Genomic DNA, 20,219 nt, shown 5'->3' with positions numbered 1-20,219 from the left:
ATAGGACCAGAGAAAGGGTTGCATGGCAACCCCTTTGTGCTATCCCAAAACAATTAAAATTATGTGTTTTGTGATTATGCTTATATATTATCACTAAAATTCCAACTGGAAGTTTTAATACTAACCTCCACCTCCTTTTTTTTCTTTTTTTCAGATGACTTTTTCTTAGAAGAGCACCTCTTGCTCTTGTATCTGCTGGATCTTCTACGAATACTGTTTCTCCCAGAGACCACCAATTCTTCAGAATGATCTTGAAGGGTCTGTTCCTCCACAAAATCACTTCTGTCATTTTCCTCATGTTCCTCATCTTCTGTCTTCTCATCTTCTTCTGATGCACCATCATCTTGAACATTATTGCTACAGCCCTAGTGAGAATTCAGGATACAAGGTCATAAGACATTTTGAGCAGGGAAAACAAGAGTGAAAATTATTTCTCATGATTGCTGCTGCTTCAATCACATGACTGCTGTTACTTATAGGCCACTTGTTTCAGTGTCTAATGGCAGAAGAGCAGACTAGCATCCATAAGACATTACACATCTTGATGAAATGGATAAATAAAGCAAATAAATTGCACTTACTTGCTGCATTACAAGAGAATAGTAGACTCCCTTCTGCAACATGAGTTCACTGTGTGTTCCTTGCTCAACCACAATTCCTTTCTCAAATGCAGCAATAGTGTCAGCAGTCCTGATGGTAGACAGTCTGTGAGCAATCACAATAGTGGTACGTCCAGTCCGAGCCTTATGAAAAGCAACAAAAGCAGTTCACATTAAGATGCATGACTACATCAGAAATTAACTGAAGTTAATTTAGGCATTTACAATACAAGAGATGCAATGTTAAGATATGTCCATGCATATTTTCAGGAGGTATAACACCAGCATGGCTTTCAATAAAGCTTAATGAGAAAATGTAGAGGAGTGGAGCACATCTTGAGTCAGAAATATATTTTATCAATTTCCTAAAACTCTTTCCCAGTCCATCGAAATAAAGTACAGCTCAAATGTTCAGCTAAGACATTCTCCACAGAAGCCTGCTGAGATTTTGCAGCTAGAGCCTCCAAAGCCTCAGTCTGCAGGTTACATGTTCCAACCCTCTACAGTTCCCACATGCAGATGAGTTGCTGGCACAGTCCTCATGCAGTGACTGAGCACACACACAGGTCAACTTGCAGCTGCTGGAGAAAGTGACCTCCCTCATGGCTGACAGCTGGAGCAGACAGTGACTTGATGGCAGGAGGACATATTCGAGGGGACCTTGTGCAACATTTATGTTCTGTAGTCAAGGAGCCTGTTTAAAGTTACTTGCCACAGAAGTCGTACAGTGTACAAGCACAGGAACAGGGGCATGGAGATGAGGACATCTTTGGTAGATGAACACTTCCATGCAGATTTGTATTCTTGCCCTACCCTGGCTCACAGATCTGACATGAGTCATTCAGAGCCTTCACAGGAGGTCAGTCTTGGTGCGGTTTCCATGTCTTTGCCCTAATATGCAGAGGTGCATCACTGTAGCTGGGAGCTGTGATCAGAACTTTTAATATTTTTAAAGCATTTTGCTTGTTATCTGAAAAAAACATCAGATCATAAGGATCTGCACATGACCTCTCAGAAGAGGTGTGCATTTGTGAGGTTAATATCTTTGCTCCCCAGTTGTAGACAAATGACTAATATTAGCACCACTTTTTCCACTCAGGGATGCGGAGAAGAAATTCATAAACCCCATTGAGAGACTACACATCAAAAAGCTGTGGAAAAAAGGATTAAGTTATGATTCAGGGTTCATCATGGCATGATCTGGGAACATGCTGAAGCTTGAGGATAAACTATATATAACAGTTGCCTTAATTCAGTGTTCTCCCTTTATGTCAACCACTAAATGAAGCAAGTTCCTGGAAAAAAGTTAGTATGGAATTAAAGAACATGCAAAAGGAGGCTAAATTATAGTTGAAGCAGCAACCTTCTAGTACTTGACTTTGCAGTGATATCACTGATATACAAATATTACTTTGACATCTTTGTATTACCTTAGAACCAATAACCAGTGCAGTCTGGTGAATATAACAGACAGCTACATTTTACCTCAGATTTAAACTGACTGGTGGCAAAGGTGGTAAATTCTGTATTTCCCTTGAGCCATACTTGCAACTCTCACCTCTGTTCATAACTACTGAAATGAAAGGTAGGATTTTTCACTTAGCTTTTTAAAAATACATTAAGTATTAGATATGTGAAACAACATTCCCATCCAAACACGTAGTAGGTTTTTTTTTTTTTTTTTTTTTTTTTTTTTTTTTTTAAAGTCTTTAGGTTCCATTGCATCTTGGTGGAAATTGCTGATGTAAAAGTGAAGTGAAGAAAGGACCATGAGCTGGAGGGTACAGAGGCACAGGTATAAGCTTACAGCTCTGCAGTACTATCTGCCTTAGAGCAGCGGGGCTGATAAAAATAAATAAATAAATAAATAAATAAGAAGGAAAATTTGCATTCAGCCTCTGTAAAGAAATGAAATGGCTAATTCCAAAAGCTTTCTGAATATTATGAAGCAACTGTTCAATGAAGAACCAGTACAAGCAATATTATACTATACTTTGCTGTTATTCTTCCTGAAAATAGTCCAAGTCCTCATGCCTTGTCTTGATAACATGGTCCCCATAGTTCACCAGCAAATGAACAAATGATTTGAGAAGAAAGCACAGGAGACCTAAGTTACAGTTGCACTTAAGTACAAATGCATTTGTTTTTTAGCATTATTACTAATTACTAACTGAAATGATTCCTAAGCAAAGTTTTGATTGCTTTAAACTCAGTTTTAACACTGAAATTGAAACATCCATCCAAATTTTATTTTCCAGTATTCTTGATTCCAGTGGAAAGCTGCATTGAAAACTGTGTTAATGTTTCTTAATTGCTATTGCACCTTTTCATAGTAATTGACTTCAATAACATAACCCTTACCTTATCAAGAGCTGCTTGCACTATGGATTCACTCTGAGTATCTAGCGCAGATGTAGCTTCATCCAGAAGAAGAATCTTAGGATTTCTTGCCAGGGCACGAGCAATAGCTATTCGTTGTTTCTGTCCTCCACTCAGCTGAGCCCCTCTCTCACCTACCATGGTGTTAAATTTCTGAGAAAAGAGAAAACAAAACAGAAGTTGGGGAATGTCTCAAAAGAAATCCCTACTTCTTTGTGTAATAAGCACTCAGTTTCTAGACAAGAGATATCAGGACCAAAAGGAGGGCTATAATATCATCCATTCCTAAGGATGGATTAAATAGTTAATAATATTTTTTTTTTCTTTGAAAGGTGTAAGGCATCTACTGAGTTAGCTCAAAACTGAATGCCAGGTATAGAAAGAGCTAAAGTTTCCAGCTGCTAAAAATGGTCTTGGTTCAGGGCATACTTTCCTCCCTCATTTCCTACTAAGGAAATGTTCCTGATAATGCTCTGGATTTCTGGTTCTCCTCTTTTAAAGCCCAACTCTTCCCGTGCCATGTGAGATCAGTATGGATGGTAATACAACTGTGTAGCTTCCTTTCTCCTGAATTAAGGCATCAACACTTTTTTTTTCCAGACTTAGGCACAAATCCCTTGAAGGCAACTAAACAAAAGTACAATATCTAGCTTAGAGAGTCCCCAAACTGAAAGCTGCTGGAGGCTATGAGTATTTTGGGAAGTTATAATATAACATGAATTCCCATGCTCTCCATGTCAGAAATGGGACACCAGCTTAAATGGACCTTTCGTTCTTCTACTCAAAAAAAAGTTCATGAACTCACATCAGGCAGTCTAGATATGAAGTCAAAAGCATTGGCTTCCTTGGCTGCTTTCTCAATTTCAGCGTCAGAAATATCTTCCCTGCCATAGCGAATGTTTTCAGCTATTGTTGTTGCAAACAAAACAGGCTCCTGGCTCACAATACCAATATTTTCTCTTAGCCACTTTACATTTAGTGCCCGAATATCCTGACCATCTAAGGTAACCTGAGAAAAAAGTGTATGTTAGAATTTGAGGAAATGCATTTTGTTTATAATAAATCCATTGTTATTATTTAAGTATCATCTACAAGGACAATAAAAAAAGAAAAAAGGAAAAAACAGAAGAAAGAAAATTAGTGTCCTCTTTAACAGAAAACTAAGCCAAAGAAATTACAACAGTATTTTTTCCATCTACTGCACAAACTAAAAAACAGTGAGGAACAGCATAACCAGAGAAATCAGGGTTTTGTCCAATAACTATGCTGTCCAAGAACAAACCCAGCTTAAAAGTTTCCCAGCTTCCCTACACATTATTTACTATGTTTTCATGCCCCTGTGCCACAGTTTGTGGTCCTCTCAGTTGTGGCAATGCTTTACACCACATCAAAGAATAATCCAAATAGACTAAAGTGAAGTGAGAGGTCGTTTTTCTTACCACTTTTCTTTTCACTTGCAATGTGACCGTATGAACATTAGTATAAGCACAGGAGTGAAACAAAACTGTGATTGTTCATTCTTGTCCCCATGCCTCAGAAAAGGCAAGTATAAAAAGCAACTGTGTTGATAATTGATAACCTTGACATGCAGCGATAAATAGTTCAATGGTTAATAGCACTCAACTATTTAGTGTTAATAGCACTGAACTAGTGTTAATACATAGTTCCATCTGTAACTACTGAGTGCCATTCTTTGGCTATTAAATACAAAAAGAACATTATTCTTAAGCATGTTAGTGTCGTTATTCTACTTTTTTCACCCCTTTGGAAATTTGCAATCAGAAAAATGATAAATGCTTCTCATATCTAGTGCTGAGTGTCAGTAGAACAGACATATCCTGTGTAATGATGGGAAGTTTTGCTCTGGGTTATCAGAGACAAAACAAGCCAAAAAAAAAAAAAAAAAAAAAAGACCACTTAAAATAGGAAAATCTCTCTAGTTTACGGTCGTTAAAAAAGCAGAAAAAAAGTATTGTTGTATTATTCTTTACTTTAAAAAGTTTACAGTATCTTAAAAGTCTACTAACAAAAAGAAATTTAAATAGATAGATGCAAGGATATAAATTTACAGACTTGTGGTGTTTACTACTTTTGGCATCACACTTGGAGGAGGAGACGTATGAAGTCAGGCCACCAGAAAAAGTACACTGGAAGCTTAAATCATGGAAATACAGATCTGTGAAGACTAATTCTCAAATCTGATAAAAAATCAAAGTTCAGTTAACATGGGAAAATTCATGCTTATATTAATAGCATTTTTTTTTTCTTCAAATACAATTCACTTGCAGGCACTCACTTCTCCCTGGTCAGGATCATAGAATCTCTGCAGCAACTGAACACTAGTGCTTTTTCCACAGCCACTAGCTCCAACCAAAGCAATGGTCTTCCCAGTTTGAACTTTCAAGTTCAGACCTTTGAGAATCTAGAAAAAATACATCTTATTTTGACATATTTGATTAGAAAACAGTCTGTCAAGGTAATTGTAGCAATAATCAATGTAAGGCACAGAGTTTAAAGGCTGGGCATTTAATTAATTATTAGCTAGGAATGTTCTGGGGCACTATTATGAAAGAACATGCATCTATGCTTCTGAAGTTTATTAGATTTTGAAACAGGGTGGCTACATACAACCTGCCTTTTGGGAATGGTCCCTGGATTCTTCTGGCTACCAAACCAAGCCTGGGAATTGAGAAGATTGATAACTGGAACAGGCCAAGCTCATGCCAAGAAACATTTTAAGAGTTCCCCTACATAGACCATTACATTCCATTGCCTGGGAAAATTCCCAGCACACTCAAAATCAACTAATACAGCCACAGTACTCTAAATGTGATAGTTCAGTTTATTCTATTGGTGTGATCTGGTAGCAGGCTCAATGTTCTGTTGTCCCATTTTGCAGTGCTTAGACAGTGGCATAACAGTAATGAATCTCAAGGGTATGTAGCACCTTTGAAATATTATTGTTGAGAAACAAGTTTGCTTTCTTCTACTTTTAGAAAACAAAGTTGTTTTGACAAGGTAACTGCTGGAAAGTCCTTACTAAAACCCAATCCTTACTGTTAACAGCCTCAGAAATCCAGGGAGTAGTTACAGATAAATGGTACCTTTGTTGCCATTTTCACATTTAGGAACATCTTACCTCAAAAGATGTCGATTTCATATATGAGTAATGCTGTGTAATTGCCAAAATATTTGGCTGCTATGGGAACTCTTCTTGTTTATAATTTTGCCTACACATGTTTTTGCAATGAGAGATTAAAATAGTTGCAATATTGTTCTCTTCTCCCTGTGTTACAACCAGTGTGGTTTGTACTTAGAGAAGCTGATATCCTGATGCCTACATTGTCAGTCTAGAGCTACATTCTGGATACCATAATTTCTCCAGGTGCAAATAGTCACAACAAAAATAGGCTATTTCTAACTCTTATCAAGTTAGCTGTTGTCAAGACTAACACTGACAATAGCTAGACCCTAATCTAGTTTAGTCTACACAGGGAGATTACACTGTGTTGCATCAATCACTTGAGAGATTGTAGGTAATTTATACATCTTTGCTGATTCTTTTTGGCTCTATTAAATAACAGATACTATTAGCAGGGAAAGCTGCTGACTCAGTAGACTTGGGAAGGATGACAAAATATTTATTTCCCTCCCTTTTGGCTTGCAGGCTCACAACACAGCTTATCTGCCTGGGAATTTCTAGGAAGATGGATTAACAGTCTGACGAAGGGTCTGCTCTGTCACTTCTGATTTCTCAGCCAAGAGTTAAATAAGATGCACTAAACTGCCTTCGGCTAGGCAGAGAGCCCAGCTCTGGGCCTGTCCTCCAGCAGCCTCAGTGTCCTGGAAACAGATTTGATGCATAATGATTTGATACATGATGGGACAGACACCATATAACTGAAGTGAGATGACCAATCTGAAATAACAGCCACAGTGATACAAACTTCCCCATTCTCACCCCTCCGTTGGCATGACCAGCCTTTACTTGTTAACACTTGAAATCTTTATTTCTACTAATTTCTTCATCATCAAAAGGCAGTGGCAAATCACTGTATTTTCCCTTTGAACGTCTGTAAGAAACTGCTTGCCGAATATAGTAGAGATAAAACAACAATATACAACTGTATCACCAAAGGAGCAGATCACCATGGCAACATAACACTGCACAATAAGGTTACTGAGGAAGTTCAGCTGGCAGAAAATATGGACATCTGCTTATTGAACAGCAATTTTAACATTTTTCCAGAAAAACATTTGATTTCCAAGGTAGGTAGGTTTGAATTCATTTGAAGTCCTATTGTTATAAAGCCTAACTATCTCACAGGTCACCTTTCTTCACATAGGACATCACAGCAACTCAGGACAACCGAGGGACTGAAAAGAGCAACTTCATGGATTAACTGTGTAAACTCTAGAAGTCTTAGTGACTAATTTTGAAGGGAAAAAAACAAAACAAAACCAAAACAACAAAAAAAAATCTTATTTGGTTTATCATAGATCTTATTCATAGAAATTCAGACTAAGAACAACACATATCCTTTTTTTTTTTTTTTTTTTTTTTTTTAGTTTTGTCCAACAGAGAAGAATAGTGAGCAAGTGGCCAGTGGCAGTAGTTCTAGAGCTTTGTCTTTTGACATTATGGATTTATCCCCAGTAGTGCACAATCCCCCAAGATAGGATGCATTTTGCATTCAAGAACATCATCATAATCAAGATTAGAGAAAGAATCTTGGACACAGGCTTCAGGATTTCAGTCCAGCAGGTGCATCTAACATGAACACTTACTTTAACATCAGGTCTAGATGGGTAACTGAAATGGATGTTTCTGAATTCGATTTCTCCTATGAGCTTGTCAGGTTTGTAGCCTTCCTTAGAACTGCTATCTATAAGCCGTTTCTGGAAAGAGGTTTTAATATACTGCTTGTTACTACACTTTTGGAACTGCTATTTCTGCTGGTTACATTGTTCAATACTTTCTTAGATACTAATTAACACTGCACCACACCATTACAAAGCTACATTTTACTTACAAGATGCTGAATGCAGAGAAACCGAATTTTAATTCTACAGGTATAGCACATTTGAAAATGAGGAAAAAAATGAAAATCAGTAATTCAATAACTTTACGTTCTTGCAGCCAAAACATGGCTCTCAATTATGCATATAGGAGGGTTATAGACACACATCAAGATGAATGATATAGACATTTCTGTATGAACTTCCTAGCCCTACTTGTTTTAATTATTTTATATACACAGATATCGAACCAGCAATAACACAGCAAGAGGGAGATAATAGTGTGGAAACCATTTTCCATTTTTCACAGCAACATCAGCATGTCACTTTACATTAATATAGCTTTCAATAGCACTATTTAATCCCTTCTGCAATCCCACCCTTTCCCCAACCCCCCTCAAACAAACAAACAAAAAAAAAAACAGCTCACCTGAAATCATGTATACATGCATTCAAGAAAAAAAAAAAAGTATAGCTCCTTATTACTTTCCCTCTGGAGTTGCAAATCTAATATTGGAAAAAACTGTACCAATAAATAATGTTGTACATGCCAGGTCAGGTTTCCAAATATTAATTGTAACAAATAATGAGGCAGATTTATTTATTTATTTATTTTTAATATGTGGAAATACTGGCTTCAGTGGTAGGCATCTATGGAGTTTATGGTTTATTTTTTTTTTTTTTGGCTATTTTTGTTACACATCAAGGAAAGATGAAAATTTTAAGTGTGGTTGAAAAGCTTTTTTACTCAGATTCTTACCTTATTGATAATTCGATATACTTCATAGGCAGCCCCACGCGCATTAGACACGCTCTCCAAGTTGGGAGCTGCCTGTCCCAGGGAGAAGGCTCCAACAAGCACAGAGAAGAACACCTGCAAGGGAGAGAAAGAGAAGCCTTGTGGTTAATCATGACTTCAGAGTCATTAGTGCCTGGCTGTTAAATGTTAAAAGCCTTTTTTTTTTTTATAGGAAAATTAAATGTTGAAGTTAAAGGTGTATTTCAGACATTTGTGTCCACTCCCATTTTCCTGAAGTGAATAGTTAACTACTTGTATTGGGTTTACATGGCAAGGTTTTGGTAGCAGGGGACTGCGGGGATGGCCTCTGTGAGCAGAGCCCAGTAGCTGCCACATGTCAGGTCAGAGACAGCTCCAAAGGGACCTGCCACTGGCCAGAGCTGAGTCAGTAAATGGTGTAGTTTGTACCTCTGTGAGAGCAGATTTAAGAAAGGGAAAAGAAATTGCTGTCCCACAGCAGCTGGCAGAGCAAGGAGTGAGAACCAGCCGTGCAGCCCCCGAGGTCAGTGCAGCAGGAGGGCAGGAGGTGCTCCAGGCAGGCAGCAGCAGTTCCCCTGCAGCCTGTGGAGAGGCCCCTGGTGGAGCAGGCTGTCCCTCTGCTGCCCATGGGTCCCACATGGAGCAGATCTCCACCCTGCAGCCCGTGGAGGAGCCCCTGGTAGAGCAGGTGGATATGGCCTGGAGGAGGCTGCGGCCCATGGAGAGCCCCCGCAGGAGCAGGGGGTCTGGGGAGAGCTGCCACCCTTGGGGGACCCGTGCTGGAGCAGTTTGCTCCCAGGGGATAGACCCCGTGGTACGGAGCCATGTGGGAGCAGTGCTTGAGAAGCCACTGCCTGTGGGCAGCCCCCGCACGCTCAGTTCTGGAAGGATGGCATCCCGTGGGAGGGACCCCACATGGAGCAGGGGCAAAGAGTGACTGTGAAGGAATGGTGGAGAGGAAGCATTAGTGACTGAAGCATCAGGGACTGACCGCAGCCCCCATTCCCCATTCCACTGCACCACTAGGGAGGAGAAAGTAGAAGAGGGTGGATAAGAAAGATGTTTTTACTTTACTGCCCTGGCTTATTAGTAATAGGTAAGAAATTATATTAATCTCCCTATGCTGAGTCTGTTTTGCCCATGATGATAATTTGGGAGTGCTCTCCTTGTCCTTATCTCAACCCTTGAGCCCTTTTCCATCATATTTTTTCCCCTTTTACCTTTGAGTAGGGGGAGTGATATAGCAGTTGTGGTAGAGTTCAGCTGCCACAACCAGTAAAACCACCAGGATACTGACATGATTTTTGGCATAAAAAAAAAAATAATCAAAAAGAAAAGTCTTTAAGTTATCTACAAACAGAACACATCTTTCTTGTTGCTTTCCAGATGTCACCAAAGTTAAGGGACCCTCAAAATTTAGTCCAGAGTTTCCTAATTGAAGTCTCACATGTGAGACCAATGCATAATTAACTTCACTTGCTATGAGGAGCCATAGTCAGAGAACTTGTTAAAAGTCACTTGGGTATCATAGCCAAGCATGTAGCCAAATTTATGATGACAAGACAACTAAATATTCTCAAATCAATACTAACTTAGTCATATTAGTAATGGATGGTAAATCCTTGCAAGTAAACAATAACAGCAGACATCATGGCTAAATGAGATCTGGAGGATTTAGCAGTACACATTCAACACATTGAGATTCATTTAGTCCTAGGAGCTAAGCAGAGTTTTGTTGGAAAGTCAAGTAATTTATCTTTGCCTCGTAACAATCAGCTCTAGCTTGTTCATCCTGTCCTGTGCTTAAGACAGGGTAAAAAAAAAAAAAAAATATATTAAAAAAAATAATCAATCCTCTGCATGTAATTTTGTCTTTACATTGATTAGAGTGGGAACCCGGGTGCCCTGCTCAAACCTGTAACGTCAAAAGCTAGGTAAGATGAATGCCTTCTTTCCAGTTATTTTATACCAAGCAAGTTTGTAACTTGCTAATTTAGCAAGCACTTAGGAGAAAATAGGGATAATCATATATACTACTTACATATCAGTATTTTCTTCAATTTGCAGAACATTTTTCAAAGCTGCATTGCTATACTTACAATTAAAACATGGCCAATGTCATAATTTTCTTTCTCCTCAGCAGTGAGCTTGGTTCCATACCAAAATGCAAGAGCATAGGATCCAAATATAAGGAACTGTGAAACACCTAGAGATACGTTGGTGGTAATGGATTTTTTCACTCCAACGCTTCTAGCCAGCTCTAGGTTAGCATCATATCTGAAAATGGATGAGGAAACAATTAATCTGACATGCCATTCAGATTGATATTTCCCATGCCTCTTTTTAGTTACCAGGTCTTTCTGCCTTAAAAGCAATTGAAGTCTCACATGCTGCAGAGAATATTTTTGACAAGGGACTAGTAGGTATTCAGATTTACTCCTTTGTGTAAATCTGTTCTGACATTCCGACAATATCTAATCTTGTCATTCACAGGTTTAGATGATACCACTATGGAAGACATACTTTGAAAACAATTGGGTAGCATTACTTCATTATCATGACAAAAGACAAGATACCACTCTTGAGCAATTTGTTTGCATTAGTCCTGAGAGGAAGTCTTGAAAAACATTTATCAACATTACCTATCAAAGGCAAGGTTTGGTCTTCCACATTTGAAAAAAACAAATGAACCCCCCCAAAAAAAGTGGGTACTGTGGTTGAAGGCAGGCAAATGTATAAAAGCCAGGGCCTTCTGATGCCAGACCAGAAGATGACTAAAAGTCCCTTGCAAAGATAAACATTGTGAAGGCACTGTGCAGCGAAAGATTGCTTTTCCTAACTCTAAAGTCATCATTCAAGAGCTATGTAGGAGTCACAATCCATAGATTAGAAAATGCTCTACTCAGTCCCTAGTGATCAGCCATATCTGATTCGTAAAAGATAAATCATTTGATGGATGTGACTAGGACATGCTGGATTAGGCCAACAGGTGTTATTTGCAAACCAAAGTAATAAAAAGCAGTGATATGATTTTACTTAAGACCATTATCCAGTGAAGCTTAAATATAAGTCATTAATCAAAGATAAAAACAGCAGTACATATGCTCTAGAAGTTAGTTAATCGATCACATGCTTTGCTGCATTTGACAACTAGGTAAAGATAATCCTCCCAATGCTTTCATTTCTAAATGAGAGTCCAGATCTTATTCATAAGAAAAATTTGGGTCTATGATGCTGTCCTGGTTTTGGCTGACCCTCCAATAAAACAAACCAAAACAACTCCCAGAGCCAAACTCAAACTCACTTTAAATACAATTATTAATTCAAGAAACTTACTTTGCTAATGCCTTCTGCTGTCCATTGAAAGCCACAACTGTCCTGATTGCAGTCAAAATTTCTTCTGCCACAGCTCCTGCTTTGGCATAAGCAGACAGCTCTTTAGCAGTAAGGGATGCCAAAAGCTGGAAAGTTGAAAAATGGGTGTTATTGGAGCATCCTGAAAGGATACACACATTGTATTGGTGAATAAGAATGATCAGTGGTCAAGGCATAAGATGACATTTCAGGAAAGCTAGGGTCAACTCCTTTGGGCCCTGAATTTCTCCAAACTCTAGCTTCTCTCATTGCATCATTGTTACAGTGAACACCTGCATCAGCATCACATGGGCTCCATGACTTAACGCTTTTCTCCCACACAAAGGAGAGCCTATGATCTGCCCATACTGTCCCACAGTGTTGTGTGTGTGGGATCAGGGAGGCATGTTGCAGCTGCTCTGCAGAGTGTCCCTTGGCATACCTATAAAGAGGTTTGGGAACTCTGCTTCATAGGAAAGAAGTTAATGGACTGCAGAGATAGCTGCGTTCTCTAAATAATGGGGACAAGGAGCATTTTTACGTAATGGTGCTCAGAGCATAGAAGTATCACCTACTGAGGTGGTTCAGAAGCTAGAGCAACAGCAAACTTTAAGTATATATATGCTAGTTGTACTACAACTTCTTCTTAAATGCTTTAAGAGGAAAAAAAAGAGTAAGCACTCAGAAATACAAGCAGTACCCATTAATGTGGCCACAGTGGATCGCAAGGGAAAAAAAAACAAACACATTTCCTTGCCTGAAAGTGAAACCTGTCCAACTATTTCATTAATTTGTTTCAGTCCTGTCTGTGGTAGCTGTATATACACCCTAGTGTCAACTGTAAGCAGCATGAAACTTAGTAAAAAACATTTGCAAGAAATGTGGTGTCCTGTACATATGGATGGAAAGAGCTTAAAATGCACTTCTTTTAACAGGGAAGAGATCATGAGCATGTGCCTGGGCTGCCCCAGGCAGTGTTCTGCACAAGGAAAATGCTATGTGAGGAAGATGCTGGTGCCAGTTATCCTCTTGCCACATGGCATGAGAACAGAGTAAAGAAATGAGAGGAATATGACATGCAAGTACATGCTTGGGAACTCAGAAAAACTACAGAGGAAGCAGAAATCATGAAGGAAGCATGGGACAAACCTCCCAAGTTAGAAACCACACTAGGTTTCTCCCATTCTCTCTCCCCCCCAAACCCCCCCAAACGCACTCCCCCCCCCCCCCCCCCCCCCCCCCGCTTTCCTGTGCATGAGAAAAAATGTAATGTTTTTCTGGTTTGCTCTGTTTGTTAATCCCCAAACACTTACAGTTGACCAAACTGCTGCTGATGCAGCTAGCAGAGGGCTGACTGACAAAATCACCAGTGTCAGCTTCCAGCCATGGATGAATCCTATAATAATCCCTGCCAGAAATGTGGCAAAAAACTGTACAAATATACAGATTTTGTCTCCGATGCCTTCATGGATGGTGTTGATGTCACTTTAAATAACAATAATAAAAAGAAAGATTTGTTAGCTTTGAATGGCTTTCATTCTACCTCCCCCCATTTCATACTATGTGGCCTAATGTCAGAAGTTTTGTCATTTCCTAACTGGCATAGCAAAATTTCTAACCACAGCTACTGTGCAGTACCACTGGTCTCTTGCGTGGCCAAAGCACAGCAGACACTTTTTTTTCCTAGTTTGATGTACTTTCCATCATTCTCTGGTGTTTCTATACACCGTTACTAGGTCACAAATGACCTAGTTTCCTTATCCAGTATCCAAATGGAGAAGTAAAAGTAAACAGATAAATGGCCTCCTCACCTCCTGTGACCCTACCCAAAGGATTTTCCTTTATGATTTTCAATGCATTATGTTCCTAATTTTGGTTACAGCCTCAGATCAGGTGTTATTTTCACTCTATCAGAAAAACATTATTTGGAAGAAACTTTGTTTTTCCATACACATTTTTCTTTCACATTTTCTCTTCCCAGCAAGTACAGATAAGATCTGAGAGGGATTTTATTTAAGCTTCTCTTGCACTTTTCAGGACATAGCTCTTTCCAAAACCACCTCAAAACCCAGAAAAGTCTGTGCTCATGCATACTGTCCTCATCCCTAGATCTATTGAGAGATCTGGAAGAGGACCAAAGACCAAAGACTAACTGACATTGGACTGAGTCCAGTCTGAGATCTGGCTAGATGTAAGCACAAGCTCATTTCCATTCAAGTGTCAGAGCTTTCAGTGTTTGTAAACTAGCTGGAGAAAGCAGAGCTGTTTATCTACTGCTGTCTGCCTTGTACTTCACAAATGTTACAAAGGTGGTGCCAGATAAGTAGAATACTGCATTTCACAGCATAACCCCTTCAAGTATATGTATCACAGAAACTGCACAAAGCAAGTGGAAAAACAGTAACAAATTTCTCCCTCTGTGCAGTATTGCTTTTTTTTTTTTTTTTGCTTTGTTTTGTTTTTTCCTCTTCTTTTTCATAAAAAAAAAAAAAAAAAAAAGTAAAAGCGGTCTATAGGTGATCCCATAGATGTTTAAAAGAAAACTGCCATTTATCATCATGCTTAGAAGGTCAAAAAAACCCACAACAGCTCTCTCACTCTGTCAGTCTGGTGTTCAATGTTCCTATCTGGGTACTATCAAACCAAGCCATTTCTTGATGGAGCACTGCAAAAAAGAACTTCTGACGAATCCTTGCTGACTGCCTTGTAGCAGCAACCAAAAATGTCCATACTTGGATCATGCTTAGGATCAACACAGCAAAACCAATTCCCACATAGTAGTAAGCAAACCTGCAATAAGGAGACAAAAGGCCATATAACCACAAGGTATTTTGTTGGAGAAATACACAGATAAGCTACAATCAGTCTTTATTTATCCCACCACACTAAACATGGAAGTCTGGGATATTATTGTGAAGCCTTTCTGAGGAGGTAGAAGTTTGGTTTCTGCTTGAAGGGATAACACAATAAAAGAAAATCCCCCAGTACTCTGTTAACAGAATAACTACAAAGATTCTTACTTTGTCATTTCAGCTTCTATATCTATACCTGGAATTGATGGACAGATGGAGCTATTTACTGAAGTATCTGCGGGGAAAAACAAATATTTAAGAAAGTGTCTTCTATGTATGATAAATCATGATGATACAGGGTCATCACTTTTGGAATGATTTGTATTTTGGCAGTAGGGTCAGACATGTGGCAGATACACATACATTTATTTCTTCTGAAATTCTAATAACAGTAGATACCTGATAAGTCATGATACAAAAGGTGGTTCATTCTCCTTACTATACTACCCAAAATAGGGAACATAACCAACACACTGCCTTTGTCCAGTTCAAACCATTAAAGTTTAATATGAATGGGCAATTTGCAGCAAGATGAATTTCACTCTTGTTCTGATAGGTAACATGTACATTGTCTAGAGAACAATCTTAGATCCTGTAGCAAAACATAACTGGTACACAGCAAAGTCTATTTTTAACTTTACCTTTTGATGCATTTGAATTCACACCACTTAGCACAAAGCTGTTTGTCATATCTCCAAAGACAATGATCATAAGTGGTAATCCAGTACCATTTGCAGCAGCTGCGATCAAGCCAACTACCATCAAAAGTATATCCAACCAATCAGCATAACGAAACTATGTGAACATTAAAGAAAGAGTAGAAGTTATGCCTGGCAGTTCATACTACGTACAATACAACAGACTTACAGAATACACATTTCTTAGAATCATAGAATGGTTTGTATTCTAAAAAGCAATGATACTACAGCTGAAGGCAAAAGAGAATGAGAAGAATTTTGTAGTAGGTTCCACACATCTTTAAATCACTTATTCAATAAGGTTGCTGAGGGAATGTTGGCAAGACATATGGTTACTCCCCAGCTCAGCAGAAAGTTAGAAAAAATAAAAATGTATATCTTACATTTTCTAAGTGATGGACTTCTCTGCACAATATACTACATTTAGCATTCCAGTAAGTTTCATATTTACCAAGATAATGCCTTTGAAATGTAAACAAGAGTGAGTTATTGATCAGCACCTGGCTTGTATCTAATGGGAGAGTGTTTGCAGCAGTGATTGTATCTTAAGACTTGCCTATCCTTCAGTGTTTCTTTGGTTTAAAAAAGGATGCAAATTTAAATCTCAATAGCTGTTCTTGGATGTGATTCATCTGAAACAAGCCCATTTTATTGTTGACTGCCCTAGCATAAATGGACATGGAATAAACTGGAGAAGAATAAAAGTTCTCTTATTCTGGAACAAGCAAGTTTACACGTAGGGTTAATAGCTATAGTATAGAAAATGGAAGCAAAAATGCACCCCTGGTTCTTTCAGACAGCAACTCCCTCAGATATCAAACACAGGATAAATCCTTTACTAAATATCACCAAGGCAAGGACCTGCACAGTATGTGTAGCCCAGATCAGGCTAAGCATGGGTGAAACTCATTCTTCAAAAGCACTAACATTGAATTGCTTTAAGTGCTACCAATACACTAAGATGGCAACCTGACATAACAGGTCAAATTTTAAAAGAGAACTGTCATCAACATTAGCATTTCATAGGTCTCAGGATACTTCTCCTTTTTTGATTTGATAGGCAAACAATTTGCAATGACAAATAAAGAAAAGGAAATCTAAGATAGACCATCAACCTGGACACTAACCAGTTCAAAAACGCCAACCACCTTTTTCTCTGGCTTATTTTCCTTCCTAGAAAATACAAGATACAATTAAGATAAGCTTTTTCTAGGAGAGCCATATTAAAAATAAATCCATACACCCAACACACACGGCCAATATGTTCAGTTCAAAGAATGCCTACGTTTTTTTCTTGGTCTTTAACTGGTCACTTTGTTCAAGATCTTCATCATGTTGGAAAGAAGGGTTGTCATATCCCTTACTTGCCGATTCTGTGGAAGAAGCGGCAGACTTTGTTAACATAATATTCCGTATTTTCTTCCAGTTTCCTGCAACTTTCATTGCTTATTCTTTTGCTTTTCAAGCTTAAAGATCATTTCTTTCCCTCATGTTCCTGAAATAGCCCAATGATATTTTTTGAAACTTCCTTTCTCTTCAGTTCATCTCCTCCTCTTCAGAAGAAGCTGCCAGCTCCATTTCTGAGTTGAATACAATTAAAAATATACCTATAGAGAAAAGTTACCAAGGACTAAAAGCAAGACTTGAGCAGTGATTCTGCAAACACCTACTACTTCCTTTGAAAAAAATGGAAGTTCTAATGATAAAAATTGAGTTGCTTATCAGTTAAAATTGATGTATTTAACAGTAAAGGCATGCTAATTCACTGAAGAATCATGCCTTTGCCTGTAATAACCCTCATTATATTTTCTTTGTATTACAGTAGTTGCCACACACCCAGCTTCTTTTGTACTAAGGACTTTAGAAGTCTATACAAAAGAGGAATCCTACCCTTGAAAGCTCATAAATCTAAAAACACAGGATGTAATAAATGGATAAAAAAATTGATGAGCAACCACAGTAGGGAGCCAGCTATCAATTACACCAGGAGAAGAGGGTTCAAATCAAGTGTCTCCCATCTGTACTAAGCTGAGTAAGTATAATTATCTGTATACAGTTTTTCATGTGCTCTCATCCGTCAGTCCAAAAAGAACAACTTAGAGAATCATTTAAAGGCAGTAATATGCTTCTACCTTAATGAATTTATCCTAGAAGCATTTTCCTGCCCAGCCTAGGACCCACCTAAATAGTTTTACCCATCTGAATAAGTTCGTTGAACTTGGTGGAATGACTCATGCATAAATGTTTTCTAGGTGGTGGCTTTAATTCACTAGAAACTCACTAGAAACTTAAGGAGCTGGAATCACTAAGGAGAAAATCAGAGGTGCCCAGCAAGTCACTACAGAATACAAAGATTCAGATATTGTTAACACTTTATCTCCTCTAAAACCACTATGACAGTCAGGAAGGATTTATAACAGACTTTCAGATTTGGAGCTGTGGAATATTTTCCTTAAATACACATGCTGTTTTCATGTATGTGGCTTACCAGCATCAGAGAGGTCCTTTTCTGTTGGATTTACAAAATGGTCCTTCATTTTTTTCTTTGTTGTATGCTTCTGAGGTGAAGATAAAAGTTACATTAAGCAAGATCTGCATATGCAACAAAACCTTTGGAAATAGTAGGTATTTAAAGAGTTTAAATTATATTTACTTTTTTTTTTTTTTTACTTTTTTTTTTTTTTTACATGAATCATATTTGGTCCCAACATTGTCCTATTAACATCAACAAAAAAAAAAAAAAAAGATATAACAGCACAATAAAAAGACTACTTTTAAGGAGATATTATAAACAGTACAAACTGGAACAGTGGCACTTATTTCAGTAGCTTGTTTTAGTAGTCTTTGGTCTTTTTAGTAGTCTATGGCAAAGCCCTAGATCATTCATATTCAGATTATTGTGGATGATCTATTTTAGAATAGATGATTTCCTTCATTAGTTTGAGCAAAACTTACTTAACAGTTGTAACAAGATCATGATTATAATGGTAAAGACTACAGATACACATATGTATTATTGCATGCACTAGCTAAGCAAAATTTAGAGGTAGTGACTGATGCTCAGTGTCCGCAAGCTTTTCTTCTTGATGCTTCATATATAGCAGCTTAAAAAACACAAGCAGAAATAGATATGAATTTGATGCAGGTTCAAACAATAACGAAAGAAAACACAGAATCAACCTGACATTAACACTTGACGTTAAAGCTTGTATATTTACATATAAGCATCCTTTCTGATAGATTTCTGGCTGTTGCTGTCCTCGTATTACCTCGGCTTACCTTTACACCCAGTGCTGTGCCCACACACGGGGGTGTCCGTGGGGATCAGCCCCACTCGCGCCCCTCACTGGAGGCGAGGTTGTGCTTGCCGCCACCCAGAGACTACGGGGCAGGCTGCCCGCTGCCCGCCGTGCGCTTTATAGCGCCGGGCACCGCCCGCCCTCCGGCGGCTCGGGTTTCAGGTGAAGGTCGGTGCCGCAGCCCGGCGGGAGGTTGCCTCGGCGAGGGGCCCTCAGGCACGTCTCGGTTGGCTGATGGCACACGCACCGGTTCCTGTCTTCAGAGCCAGGTCGGGTGCTCCGGCCCTGCAAGTCCCACAGAGCGAGCCGCTTGGCCATGCTGTCAGAATGGACCTTTCCGACTCGGTTCTCACCATTAATAAAGGTGGAAGGATTTTAGTTGGGAAAAGTATCACAGTGACCACTTCTGCTCCCTCCTGTCATCTTGTTCTAGCAGGCAGAGGTTGCAGGGGGATGAAGTAGAGTCACTTGTCCACGGGGATGGGAAACTCATGAAAACTTGAGCATCACATCTTGCTCATGTAATTCTTGCTCCTTCCCCATAATTTGTGTGGAGTTTCATTTTGGCAAAAGTCAGACTGTTTCTTGCTTTGGGTTAATTCAGAAGTTGCTCCCTCAAACTCCTCTTTGGGAAACAAACAAACAAACAGGTACACAAACTGAACTTTCTGCACAGCCCTAAAAACAGGGATTCTTAATCACTTTCACCTGCACATACTGAAATATCTATCATTTGCTTCCAGTAACATCTTCAGAATTTATGAAAAACAAACTGTAGTTGTTTTCCCATCCACTCAAATACCACTGTCCCAAAGCTGAGTCCCAGTCAATTAAGATAGTCAGTCAGATAGCTGAATTTATTCCTGAGTAACATGTTCAGAACTAAAACAAAATTAAGCTTCTCTTTTCAGCTGGCCCCATGGGATTCACTTTACATTTTACATATTTATTGTGGTGCCCTGAAAGAACCTCAGAAGCAAAGGCATTTTGCTTGCTGAGCCTTCATTGCCTTGCTGCTCACTGGGACTGTCTATGTTCACTTTAGAAAACTTAGAAACTTGTGTCAGGCTTATTATTATTATTATTATTATTATTATTATTATTATTATTATTATTATTATTATTATTTTAAATATATATATATTTACCTTTCTTATCTCATTAGCATTACCCAAGTCTTATATTCCAGACTCAAGTTAAGCCCACATAACCCACATCAGCAACTGTGTTTTCTGTTCCAG

At 38.7% G+C, this 20,219-nt stretch overlaps 1 protein-coding gene across 7 annotated transcripts in view; it reads right to left on the bottom strand.

The window, feature by feature from the left end:
- ABCB5 (ATP binding cassette subfamily B member 5) overlaps nt 1-19,072 on the bottom strand; it is a 35,284-nt gene extending 16,212 nt beyond the window's left edge. For 3 of the 7 annotated variants that reach the window (XM_082754559.1, XM_082754562.1, XM_082754560.1), the window contains exons 1-17: nt 18,959-19,072; nt 18,168-18,237; nt 16,965-17,052; nt 16,807-16,852; nt 15,623-15,776; nt 15,150-15,216; nt 14,728-14,919; nt 13,443-13,614; nt 12,112-12,236; nt 10,875-11,052; nt 8,758-8,871; nt 7,767-7,877; nt 5,275-5,400; nt 3,784-3,987; nt 2,961-3,131; nt 582-743; nt 126-365 (exon numbers count right to left, since the gene is read on the bottom strand). In XM_082754559.1, the coding sequence (XP_082610685.1) occupies nt 126-365; nt 582-743; nt 2,961-3,131; nt 3,784-3,987; nt 5,275-5,400; nt 7,767-7,877; nt 8,758-8,871; nt 10,875-11,052; nt 12,112-12,236; nt 13,443-13,614; nt 14,728-14,919; nt 15,150-15,216; nt 15,623-15,776; nt 16,807-16,852; nt 16,965-17,052; nt 18,168-18,216 (2,199 nt within the window). In that variant the 5' untranslated portion in view covers nt 18,217-18,237; nt 18,959-19,072. Of the gene's footprint in view, nt 1-125; nt 366-581; nt 744-2,960; nt 3,132-3,783; nt 3,988-5,274; nt 5,401-7,766; nt 7,878-8,757; nt 8,872-10,874; nt 11,053-12,111; nt 12,237-13,442; nt 13,615-14,727; nt 14,920-15,149; nt 15,217-15,622; nt 15,777-16,806; nt 16,853-16,964; nt 17,053-18,167; nt 18,238-18,958 lie in introns of those variants that run through there. The other 4 variants (XM_082754561.1, XM_082754564.1, XM_082754563.1 and 1 more) reach the window with 4 other exon arrangements.
- Between the last annotated feature and the right edge of the window lie 1,147 nt (nt 19,073-20,219).

This window comes from Aythya marila, assembly GCF_965140915.1.
Source record: "Aythya marila genome assembly, chromosome: 2".
Lineage (NCBI taxonomy): Eukaryota > Metazoa > Chordata > Aves > Anseriformes > Anatidae > Aythya > Aythya marila.
This window is presented reverse-complemented; position numbering and strand designations above follow the sequence as displayed.